The sequence below is a fragment of the Neopsephotus bourkii genome, unplaced genomic scaffold (genome assembly GCF_033783945.1).
Source record: "Neopsephotus bourkii isolate Nb327-2 ecotype Australia unplaced genomic scaffold, CSIRO-AGI_Nbou_v1 NB_1780, whole genome shotgun sequence".
NCBI lineage: Eukaryota > Metazoa > Chordata > Aves > Psittaciformes > Psittacidae > Neopsephotus > Neopsephotus bourkii.
In genome coordinates, this window is record NW_026902254.1 from 1,052,444 (window position 1) to 1,065,853 (window position 13,410).

At 38.9% G+C, this 13,410-nt stretch overlaps 1 protein-coding gene across 1 annotated transcript in view; it reads right to left on the reverse strand.

The window, feature by feature from the left end:
• Positions 1-832: 832 nt before the first annotated feature.
• STK32B (serine/threonine kinase 32B) overlaps positions 833-13,410 on the reverse strand; it is a 161,926-nt gene continuing 149,348 nt past the window's right edge. Inside the window, exon 12 of the mRNA XM_061379764.1 lies at positions 833-2,262. Coding sequence (XP_061235748.1) covers positions 2,124-2,262 — 139 coding nt within the window. The 3' untranslated portion in view covers positions 833-2,123. The remainder of the gene's footprint in view (positions 2,263-13,410) is intronic.

The following is a 13,410-nucleotide window of genomic DNA, read 5'->3' on the forward strand; positions in this document are numbered from 1 at the left end:
AATTTCAGATATTCTCTCACTGGTTCCTGTGGTCTACAGGCCACAGCTGGACAAATGGCATCAACTGCTCTTGGGGCACATCTTCTGGGTTTGTGTCATCCAAAAAGAATCTGATTTGGGTGCTACAGTTTGAACAAAATACAACAGGGCTGTAAGGTCAAGTCATTAACTTCAAAAATGCCTTCTCAGCCTGAATTAAGGCGTTAGTACAGCTCCATACTATGCAGTTGATGTTGTACAAGATCACCCACAGTAACTCTTGTTCAAAACAACTATAATAATAGCAGAAAAGCAAAGGTGAAATTGCCCCTTTTTTCCCAAATGTTTTTCTGATTGGAAATTTTTCCATGGAAAACTTAATAAATTACTAGCCCTGCTTCCAAAAACTCCATGACTTTAATCTGTATCACCTGATACATCATGGATCCTGTAAGCATTTATTTGTGAGTAGTACCATTAATTTTTTGTAAGATTACTCTAGTAAATAAAATCTTTCATTTTTTTTTAGGATCAAGATCCAGGTCAAGATCCAAGATCATAATGCATTTTGATTAGAACAATAGAAGAAGAATAGAATAGGTGTTTCCAAAAATCATGTGGAATGTCATCCTCTTTGCTCTTTCCCAAGTGAAACCAATATTAATCACTATTAGAAGGGTTTGACATGAAATAGTTTATTCTGGGCAATGAAATATGTCCTATCATGAAAAAACTCTGCTTCTGTGCTTGATCCTAATTAAGGAAGTGGACCAACACCATGCCTACGACACATGTAAAAACTTTACCTTAGTACTCTGTAAACTGCTCTGTTGTTGACAGGAACACCATCTCATTTCATGAAGCAATAAAAATCTGTATTTTGTGAAAAATTTTGACAAAACATTGCATATAATGTAAAACCAAATTTTAAAATAGATTCAGTTACAAAGAACTTGGTTTTTTTTTTTGCAAAAGATAGAATGGAAACAATACAGTAAAAATAGATTATTACAAATAAAATGTTTTTTCACTTCCAAAAGCCTAAATTATTTGTTTTAAAATTTTGAAATGAAATTTACTTATGGATGGTAACCCTTAAAAATGAAAGCACAATAGGGCAGAACAAGCATGCATTTATTACCAAAATGTGGAATATACAGGTTGTAAAACACCATAAATATTTGTAATTGTGAGAGCTGTTTGGAAAAAAAAAAGGTTTCATGTCAGCAACACTTCGCATAAAGTATGTTTCTTTCTATTCAGGATAGTTCTCATCCAGAATAGATCCATGAAAACAGAGACACATGTAACTTCTTCACATTTTATAACACTTAACTATGGATCTGAGCAAATTCTTAATGTTTTTATCTCTCCTTACTAAGCTGCTTTTAAACTCTGGCTCAGTCAGCCTATTGTTACATAAAAGTCTTTCTTTGTCATGGTTAACATACACTACTAATGTGTCTGATCCTGCATCCACTAAAGTCACTAGCTAAATTTTGACCTGGCCAGGGTCACATCTTTTACTACAAAGCAGAACACATGATGTTAAAGAACAATGTGAATACATTCACGCTGCAACTTTTCCAATGGGCTTCAGTTATCAGAATGAAATTATTCAGTGTTTGGCTTATTTGACACTACATTCACATATTTACATCATACACTTCTGTTATAAACTCAACAGCAGGTGCTCAGAAACAGTTGTGTCCAGCAGTTTCACAAAATTCCATTTTAATTAATGGAGACAGAGAGGGTAACATAAAGCCTTCAAGATAAAGCTGGCCCACATAGAACATAGTCTCTTGAGAGTAGCCAGAAGCTTGGCAATCTTTGAGAGGCTGCTTAATGAATTGTTTCAAGTTTACTTCCAGGATTTTGAAAAGGAAAGTCACTCTTATAAAACTGTATTTTACTGCTGATGGTCATATTTCCAGTGGCAGAGTCAAAATAAGAGCAGGGATGTACATGGGAAGTCTCTGCCGGTGTGCTCTGTGGCTTTGTCCTTGGCTGGGAATCCTGATGTTGGAGGAGTTAGTTAGGTGTCCCAGGACCCCAGGGGTGAAGAAGAAGGCATGCACAGAGAGGACCTCTCCTCGCGTTGCCAGGGCTGAAGTTTGAAGTGCGTGCAGGGCTGTAGCTCACTAGCTGCTGCAGCCTCTTGTGCAGCCGTGTCCCAGTAAATTGTTGTTACGTCCATCTTGAAGTTTCTCGTGGCTCTGAAGGGATGCCCTGCTGTCCATGCTGGAAGTCTGTCCGCTTTGATCCTGCTGTCTTCTTAATCTGCCAAAGGTTAAAACATATTGATATAGTTATCAAGTTCTGATACCTGTACCAAAACAACTGCCACTGCCTGTCCTGTGGATACCCCCATACACCGGTGTATAAAAAGGATTCCTACACCGTTTGGTCTCTACTAACTCCTTGAGCCTTACAGCTCCACTCTCCTTTAAACACTGATGATTGCTCCCTCCTAAATGTGTGCAGTTGGGTCTTGGTCAAATCCTGCTCTCATTAAAGCCTATCATAAATAGCCAGTAGAGGACAATGCTTTCTCCAGCTTTAGCACCTCTGCTCAGGCTGCAACTTGACTAAACTATGAGAGTTGTTGGCTGGGCACACAATGGCAGTAAGCAGCTGCTCTCCTCTGCTGTCCTACAAAATTATCAGTAACATCCATCAGTAAAAGAGAAAAAAAACGTAAGATGAAGCTATATTCAGTTTGCCTCTTTTATTACTTCATAGGCTGTCAAAACCTCCTAGGTGATTCCAACGAACAGCAACCCTATGTTGTTTAAAGACTGCAAAGCTGTCTTCTTTTGACATCATTTTCTAGAGACCAGCAACAGCCCCAGAGGTACCAGCTGTTTTACCATCAAGCTTCTCGGCATTTCTGTTTAACAGTGATATCAACTTCAGTGATTTTACTGTGATGCCTGTGATATACAAATATTTTCCTCCAAACATGGACACAACGTAGGTATTCTCAAGAAGGGTATCAAAATTCGTGGAGAAGCTATGAGGTAGGGAACAATTTTTTATAAAACATGAATAATTGTTCTTTTGGAGGATTTTTTTCTGTTTGCTTTCTTAAAATGAGAAACAGATGTTGATACATTCCTGAAAAAGGCACCAAGATTCGGCACCAGAGGATACTATGGAAGAAGCTCTTACACTGATTCTAAATGGTATGTATGGTATACTCCAAAAAAACTTAGCAAGTAACACTGACTATGAAGAAAATAATAATGGAAAAGCATTCAAGAAATGTGAAGGGTCAATTTCAAAGGGTAAAATACTTCCAGGTGGCATAAAGACTATGGAGACACCATACTGAAGACTCAGAAGAGAATGCAAAAGGACATGAAAATTCTAAACAGGGCAAAAAAGGATGCTAAAGTAAAAATAATCAAAACATTGTCCATATAGGCTGAGTTTAAAAGAGCACAAACACAGGAACATTAAATGAAAAGATATAAGGCAGACTGGAAAAAACCCTCAGCAGATTAAAGGAACAAATTACTAAAAGCATTTACCCTAATGGTGATTTTTATAAGTGTACCAGAAATACAGTGGTTATCATTGAGTCTACAGGCCAATGGATGACTGAGTTATTAGAGGATAGGATAAGAAATACGAGACCCTAGCTGAAAAGCCAGTGGGTTATCTTCACCAATGTTCGCGACACACAAGCTTAGGGACATTCTATTGTTCATGAGAAATTTGTCCATCATCTCCAGTCAAACCATCAGTCAAACAGCTTTAGAACCAGCCATTCAAATGGATGTTGACACAGCATCAAGATTGGATTTGCACCCAAGGACTCTAAGAAAATTGCAATATATAACTTCTGCAGAGTTGAATGGGGCATAGAAGTTACTGTTGAAGCTGTCTTGGCACGAATGAATGGAACAAAACAAATGCCATAGCATTTTTTTTTTTTTTTTAATATGGTCTTCAGAAAGGGATTACTGGGAGAGTAATTGAATAAGAAAAAGTCTTGGGACACCTTAGGGTCTGAGCTACTGTCCTTCACAAGACTGAAGTATTTATAGGCATCTAAAGAAAAAGATACAGTGCTTGGAAACTCATGTTGCAAACTGTGGCTTGCGAACCTCTTCATCCTGCTAAATAGAGGATTAAGACAAGTTTTGGCTCTGTGAGATCTGAAGAATCGTTGTGTTGGTCTAAGACATGCAAGTGATTTCTTTCTGAATGTATTTACTTGGTTCATAAAATGCTAAAAAAGAAGGCATTTACTGTACTGTTAAAATTAACAGGAAAATAAGAACTCTCAATAACAACATAAAGCAGAAAAACACCCATTTTAACACTTGCAGTGGCACAAAGGCAGCATGTAAGGAGGACAGTGGAAAAAGCAGAGAAATGGAGCCCATGCTGAGTTCAAAAGATACCACTGAGAAACCTCAAATTTCCCACAGAGGTGGTTTCTTTTGTTAATTTATTTCCATTATTTTCCTTTACCCTGTTTCTACTTCCCAGATCTATTATTGAATCATAATTAGATTATGGGGGTTTGGAAGCCTAAAGAAATATATTGTCTTAGCAATGCTTCATTGTATTCCCTTTTCAGACATTAACTGTTTCTGTATCTAGATTCACTACCCATACTTACAAGCTATTAAAGTAAGCAACAGGTTGTTAATCTAATGATCTAATATTAACTGTTATTTAACTATTTAATAATTTACCAATCACTTAATTCGGTGATTAAAATGGCATTAAAGACTTCTCCATAAGGGGCTATTGTGAACATGCTAACACCTAATTACCAGTGTGCAGGACTGCAGAAATGGATTAACAATCAGTAGATGCAGATTCTATTTTTATGTCTGTCACTCTCTGGAAAAATTACAGCCCTTTTCTGTGCCTCAACTTCTCTATTAACAAGTACAAAGAATATAGTGTGGTGAAACGATGGGGAATTATATTTGTACTGAAATCTCACATGGTTTGGAGCTCTAGTCATAAATCTGAGTTCTGGCTAAGAAATAGAAACAAAAAGAAAATTGAAGCCATGTTTGGTCTGATGAAATCTTTTATTCTTATCAAACCCATGACCACAGGAGTTTTTTCTAGATGAACTGGTGACAGAGCATGTTACAGGCTTGTACTTGCAGCTCTTAATTAGGCAAAGGATGCAATGGACAGGAACATGCCAGGCAATGTGGGACTTTGCTTCCAGTTGCTCATCTAGAATGCTGTGGTCTAGGCAGCTGCTGCCGAGAATGATGGAAGCTGAGAGCTTTGTGCCTTTAACTACTGTTCTATGCCTCACAGGCCTGAAAGAAATGGGGAGTTTGGACTGTGAAGACTCAAAGGACTCACACTGCCACCTCAAAGAACAGCATCACCCTTGGTATTGGTAACTTGGAGTATGATGGGAAGTACAAACAGAAAGCTACTGTTCAAGCTACTGGGTAGCTTGATCTTTACATATCGGTATAAGCATCATGGGAAGTCATATGTTTTAGTTTACCTCTCTGACCTATATAATGAGTGTTTGGTGGTAATTAGGTGGTAGGTGTAGTAGTAAGTAGGTGTAAACTAACAATGTTTGTCATGTCAGCTCATTTTCTGGATCATCTCATCCAGCAGTTGCAAAAAGATTCCTTTTCCTTGGTTTGCACTGAGTAAAAATGTTCATGACACCCACAGTCTCTCATGCTTTATCAAGAAAAACAAAGTCACTCCCTCAAGTTCATGCAAAGCCTTATCTCTTGCACAATCCCTTATTTAAGGTTTATAGGAGCTCATGGGCATCAGGAAAAGCTCTCATGCTATGAAATCAGGCAGTAATATGTAGGTCCTGCAGGATGCACAAGTCTTTTAAAAAATAATGAGTACTATATTTGAAAATTTCCTCCATTACTATTTTTTTGTTATCATTTTATCATCAGTTAGAGGCAATGATTGTGGAAATGTTGATTACTGATCATGATTCCTGGGACAATAAGCAGCTTGGCTTGTCATCTGGCTGACCCTGCAGGGAACACAAATGAAGTTTGATATATGGACACTTAATAATTTTCTGTCTGCAATTTTTAATGGTTTCTCTTATAAATTGGTTCTGGCTGTGATCCCTTTTTGTGAAAATTGAAGAAGCTGGCAGTATTTTACAACTGTAAATGACTGCTTCTCTTTCTCTTATGTCTATCACCAAGATTCTGCTTATTAGTTCTCATCTGCCATGTTTTTACTTAACTACATTTTTAGTGAAAAGCTAAAATAAAGAAGTGAGCAAAAGATCCTGATCAGGTTACTTTTAATTAAATAAACGTATCTGGGAAGAGTATTTTTGCTTTTCAAAACAAAATACGCACCAAATATGTCAGAAAAGAGTGAAAATACCGATATTTGTTTTCTTTAAAAAAAAAAAAATTAGCAAAAAAGAAGCTGACAATCAGAAGTACAGGAAATTTGCTTATTTTACACTTCCATCCATAAAGAAGAGAACTCTAACCTTTACCTTTTCTCAGTGTAAGTCTTAAGGAAACATGCTAACAAAAAAGAACTCTGGGATACGATATTCCTGGATTGTCCGCATCCTTTTGGTGTGAGCTGCAGATCCTACCTTGCTGTTTCATGCTCTGATTTGCTTCCCAAGGAACTCAGGATGCAGGAGGAGGAGCTGGAATACGGCCAGCTCATATGAACAGAGAGAAGCTTCTGGCCAAATTCTGCAAAATTCCTCAATTTGAAAAGGAGTTCTCTGATTCCATAGCAACGTACATAAGAACTAAATGATATAATAATCCTGCAGAAGATTAAGTTACCTGTTAACCTGAACATCTGCCAAACTATCCACTTCACATTCCCAGTGGTATCCAAAAGGACTCTCATGACAGGTAGCAAAAAGAGTGCTGCATCGGAATGTCATTTCTGTATTTAAACTTGTTACATTCACACCACAAGGTAAAATGGTGCAGGAACTGATGCCTGGAAGTTAAATGGCACAGACTGGCTTGCATCCTTATGACTAAAGTCTCTAACCTTCAAACCAGAGTTGCTGTATTCCAGGTGCCCATAGACAGCTTTCGGTCTATGCTAACCTCTGAAACATGAAGGGAATTTCTTCAGAGAGTGATTGATTGTGGGCTTAGAAAAAATTATGCCAGGAACCATGTTAACAACTGAGAAGTATGGAAGATTGTCTATATACTGCCTTCAAAAAATAGACAACAGCAATACGGTGGAAAATGAAGGATAAGGAATAAAAATAAGTAGAAATAGAAGGAAAGTTAAACACTGAAAAATGAGGAAGGATTCAAAAGAATCCCAACTGTGGAAATCTAATTAATTAAACTAATTATATACATAATTAAAACTTAAATTATCTCAGAAAACAGCTGTATATAGCTAATGTTCTTTCTTATTAAAAAACTCTTTACACCTAACAGAGGAGCAGTAAACACGGCAGAGTTAATAATGCTTTGCTTGCGCACAGGGCAAACTCAGCAGTGCTTTCAGGAAAATAAAAATCAGTGAAAAGTGTATGAATTTGCTAAGCATTTTCAAGTAAACAAGAAGTCACAATCTTGCTCTGTGCCAGAGGAAGCTTGGGGCAGACCAGGGCAGACTTCAGGGTTGACTGGAGCAGAGTCAACACTCATCACTCGGCAACGTCAATGCTGAGCCACACAACTCGAAACTGAAAATTAGTCAGTAAGCTCAGATAATTTCCCCTTGCTTTAGAGCCTGTGTAGAGAACCAACACGTACAGAGCATCTTTAAATGAATCACACTGCTATTATGTGTTTGTGTAGCAGCAGGTATGTATTTTGGAAGACTTGGCTGTAACTAGTAACTTCTTCAAATCACTAGCAAGTGTGGATGTCACGAGTCTTTAGCTCTTTCTTGATAATGTTTACACTTACAACCTGCTTGTTCTTGGCCTCCTGCCCCACAGCCGGGTACATATGGCTCAAATGCAATTGCCCTACAAGTGGTGTTTGGTGCCAGACAATATACCCTTGACTACCTGACACTCAGAGAGAGCAGGGATGTACAACAGGAGATTAGAGATGACCTGTGCCTGTTGGATTGGCAGTCAAGAATTTAGTTTTGCAGAGATGAGCTGAGCTCACAACTGCAGGATGGATTTTATGCTTGTTAACTGTAGACAACTGAAAGATTAGTTCAAGCTCTCTCTACAGAATAAACAGAGGCACTAACATAGATTAACAAGTACCGGTCTGTTATCTAATTACATGTGTCACAGATCAACCTTGGGAGATACAAGTCTCTCCTCACTGATTACTAAAGGAGATTAAGCTAAAGAAAGGATTTTTAAATTGATTACTTTAAAGGAAAATGGTGTCCTTGTACCTTTAGAAAAACAGCTATACATTTCTTCTCCAAACCACAGATTCAAGGCCCTTCCTGTCTAGCAGCTGTATAAGGTCACCACACACTGCACTGCTTAGCAGAGCCAATTTACTTCTGGATTAGAGCTAATTTACACCCACACTGTTCAGGCGTACAAAAATTGAATGGTCCCATCAGCCTGGAACATAGCACACACTGCTGAACACTGCCAGGAGCTGGGTAATGAAGTCACTGAGGAGCACGGGGGTGCAATTGCCTGTTCATCCATGCAGACGCGCCTGTAGCATATTCAGGCTCTGAGTTTGCCAGCAATAGCTTTTCTGCATGACTTGGGCTGTATCTCGAAAAATAGTTTGTTGTCTGATTCCCATTTATTTAAAATACTTTTGAAAACCTTGTGTGCACCTTTTGGGGTAGGAGTTGTTCTGCACCTAACCAATATTTAACTCTGTGTCTGACCGTAAACATGTACTGTTGGTACAGAAATAGTCATAACCTTGGGTCTGTTTTCTTAATACACTACGATGCATGTGTTTTGATAGCTCAGTAGATTACCATGTAATCATTCAAATAACTCTGTTTTAACTCCATTTAAATTTAAATGACTGAGACACAGACTAAAGTTATGCTGTATTACACGTGATTGTGAAAAGTAAAATTTTGGAAGAAGTATCCCCATGTAGCACAGATGTCTTCTTGTACCAGTAATACTCACAACGTTTACTCCCACCCTTTCTAAATATCCTGGGGGAAATATGCTTTTACCATGGGTAATTGATTCAGGTTGATAGTTCCTGCTGAGTAATTATGCTCAGTAAATGCCTGTGAATATAATTTTCTATCAACCAGCAATTTATAATCAAGCATAATGGGTTCAGGTGCACATACGGCGTGAGTGACATGTGAAATACTAGTATGTAGAAGTCAAGTGACAAATCATAATGAGGGCTGTAGCATGTTGACCTGCTATGCCTTGAGACCTCAGGTTTACTTTAGGAACTGAGAAAGCAAAATAAGAGTGAAGATATGAAGTAAATAAATGAAAACATCAAACAATATGCAGCCATTTAAGGAACTAAGACTAAACCAACCAATTAATACTGAAGCCACATTCAGCCTAATAAAATAGGTATCTCTTGGAAGTGGGTTATTGTCCATCCAAGACCAGATGCATCTTAAACAATAACTGTTTTGTTAAGCCACATTTTAAAATGGGAACTAGTTTTTCTAGTTTAGGTACCTCTGTAGATTCAAATGTACAAGGAATGGGAAAGCACCTATGAAATTTCCCATTAATGTATTGGTTATTAGACTTTGTGGGACCACAGAGAGAAAATTTTATTTCTAGTTAGCCGGAATCTAGTCTTAAAACTACAGACATTTGCTCATGAATAAGGATATTTGTCAGCAGCGTGGGCCAAAACTCATTCTCAAGACATTAATTTCCTAGCCTGCCTTTGGTATGTATCTTGAAGGATGCAGGTTCATTCTTTTGTTCAGTTGTCAGCAGATAGGTAGGTCAGAGGAGCTACTTTGAAGTATTCTCTTCCTTTATTCTTTCTGGTGAGAGGTGAAGTGATTCTTTGGGTGAAGTCCAAATGAAACATATGGGGAGAAGGATAATTCTTCATCTCTTTGCAGGAAACTTATTCTCAGCCACTGCCATCCTCTCCCCATAGCAGGGAGATTTCAGAGGAGCTGGAGTGAAGAGGCTTGTTAACAGACAGCAGATCAGAGCAACAAGCATGATTTTGCTAACAGACTGAGAATTTAAAGACAAATAATAATACGAGGCCTCTGAAAGCTGCCTTTGCAGTGAAGGTGATGCACGTCTACAGTTCTGTGGAATGAGGCTGTGACCCCTTGGGAAGCCTGCACTGGAGCAGACTCCTGGCAGGACTGGTGACCCTGCCAGGGACCCACACTGGAGCCGTCTGTTCTGGAAGGACTGCACCCCATGAAGGGACCCGTTGGAGCAGTTCATGGAGAACTGCAGCCTGTGAGAAGTGCTCATGATGGAGAGGCTCATGAAGGACTGTCTGCTGTGGGAGGGACCCCACACTGGAGCAGGGGAAGAGTGTGAGGAATCCTTCCCTGAGGAGGAAGAAGCAGCAGAGACAACCTGTGATGAACTGACCACAACCTTCACTCCACTGGGGTGAGGAGGGATTGAAAACTGGGAGTGAAGTTGAGCCATGGAAGAAGGGAGGGCTGAGGTGAAGGTGTTTAAAGATTTAGTTTTTATTTCTCATTATCCTACTGTGATTTGATTTGTAATAAATTAAACTGATTTCCTGAAGTCAAGTCTGTTTTGCCCATGACAGTAACTGGTGAGTGATCTCTCCCTGTCCTTATTTTGACCCACAAGCTTTTCATTATATTTCCTCTCCCCTGTCCAGCTGAGAAGTGATAGAGCAGCTTTGGTGGGCACCAGCATTCGTCTGGGATCAACCCTTCACAAAAGCCAGTCTGGCTCTGCCTTATTACTGGGACATGATAAAAAATATTCTCAGCCTTGAATAAGCATCTGTGAAGAGGCTGGTTCAGCCCTACCCTTCCCCTTGCACCAGCAGGGTTCCAGGAATGAAATCCTGCAAGTTCCAGGGAGTAAACACAGCCTGCACTAACCTCTCTGCTGGCTAACCCCTCTCCACCTAATCCTCATGCAAGATTTCTCTGCCAAAGTCCAAAACTTCAATTCACAAGAATCTTCTTGTAAAGCCTAGTTAACCATGCAGCTCTTTCATTCTCTGAGGGATGGAGCTCCCAAAATAAGACTTCGCTGGTAGTTCAGTTGTAATCATACAGCATAACTCACAACCTTTCGTTAACCACCAAACCTCCCTAGACAACGCACAGGGAAGGTGGGTGCCTGGCAGAGGGATACACAGAAGCCACTGTATTTTACACCAAGCCATCCAGAGCAGTCACTAAGGTACACCTACAACAGGAGTATCATGCCCCAGGTGGGACACAAGAAAATTATCTCTATCTAAGCTTCACAACCCTGACATCTTCCCAGGGAATAAGTGCCTTATGTCCCCTGAAACACAACAAGGGACAGTTTGAATCTTACCTAAATCTCTTACTGCCCTAAGCCTTCTTTACCTTCATTATTTCCAGAAACAAGACATGCATGCACTTCCATAGATGCATACATATACACACAAATACCTATGTTTTATTGTGCAACCCTTGTACTATTATGAAGACTCTATACACAGATGGAGACCTTATAAGCAGTGAAAAGCCATAAAAGGACATACACAGCGATTCCATCTAACAGAGATTCCAGTCTCCCATATTGGCCCATTTAAGACACTAGTGGACAGTGCCAAGGAATAAGACAAATGGAGACAAATGTCTGTTATGACATTTCCTCCTCACTTCTTACATTTCCAGACTTCCCAAACCAGTGAGTACATAGGGGGTCTTGCCTCTCATAGACCTTGACAGATTTTTTTGCATGAATTTTGAATTTTTTCTAATCCTTTTCTGAATTTTTTGTGTCTTTCTCATCCAAAGCACCACTCAGTGCTAGCTGAATTGCACACGAAAGCGTGGGTTTGTTTTCTTTTAAACCTGCAGATAACATTGTGGCCTTGAGTTACCAGAAGGAGTGAATAACTGTTGCTTAGTCATCTCAGTAAGTTTCATAAGGAACCAGAACTGTACACAGAATAGAAAATGCAGGTGTATGTATATGAACATACAGCTTCCTGCACACAAAACCATCTCGATGTTAATTTCTCTATAGCTTTCTTTTTAGTCTGAGCATATTAATACCTTTTAGCTTTCAAATAAGCACTGTGTTACCCACAGGCTTTACAAAATCTCTCTCCTTCGTAACTTAAGCTAACTTAGATTCTACTGTCCCAAAGATAAAGTTTAGATTATTTTCTTCCTATCATATATGCAATATATCAGCAATTTCAGCTGCCATTTTCTTGCTACCCTGCAGCTCAGAACCATGACTATCATTATCCACTGCAGCTCTTTGCAGTTAGATTTAATTTTGACTACTCTGGTATAAGAGGACTTATACCTTATACTTCATCACCTCACCATTCTCCTTGCTTTCCAACTCATAGTATCACAGAATAGTTTATTACTTTATATAACTCATTTATAAATATAGTAAAAAATACACAAAGCATCATAATGATTGATAATAACAATATTACTGGCTTGTTTCTGCATTGCTTCAGGAACCGGCCTCAAAATGCTTTCCTAAAACAGGTGAGTTCAGTCTTCATGATTCATTCTTAATCTATGGAGGCTTATAACGAGTGAGAATTTACACTGTTGCAGGACATGAAGACAGATGAAGAGAAATCGTAAAGGCAACCCCTTCTGGTCACTGAACAGTCATGACACGTTATGTGGTCTTCATTTATCAGAGATATGATTTGTCTGATGTAACCTATGAAAAAAATCTTACCTGGTGCTCAGGATCAGACAGTTTTGGTTCATCTCCAAAGTCTGAGATGTAGAAATGGAAGTTTTTCTTTTCTCTGCCTATGAATTGCCTTTTTGGTTTGTTTTTGTGAGGTGCACTTGTGTTTATTAGAAAAGTAAACAGAAAGTGAATGGAAACAAATTGCTGGCCTACCATGATGAGGGTCTGTGTCTGTCACCCTGATCCTTCCAGGACCGTGTTTCAGTACATTGAATGCTCTGATGTATGCACCACCGCATAAACTTTAATTCCCAAAGTTGGATGCCCATTTGGTGAAGTGTAGTCATTACAATAATATAGTTACTTGCTTTGGCCATTTTTCCAGGCAGGCTTTGAAAATGAGTTTCAGACACTCATTAGCTTTTCACTTTTTCCTCCATGAAAATGTGAGGGGATCACATTATTGAAATTATGGCTTTTGTGTGATCACCCTTTTCCCTAAAAAAGTGAATTTGAAGATTTGCTTACAGAAAGATTACTAGCTTGGACATACTATGCTCAAATCTTTAGGCAGCTTGGCGTGGTATAATGAAGAGAGTGACATTTGGACTTCTAATTCTAAGCCAGTAATAATGAACAGGAGTCAAAGGAAGAGTGAAAGGGCTTATGTGACCAATCATCAG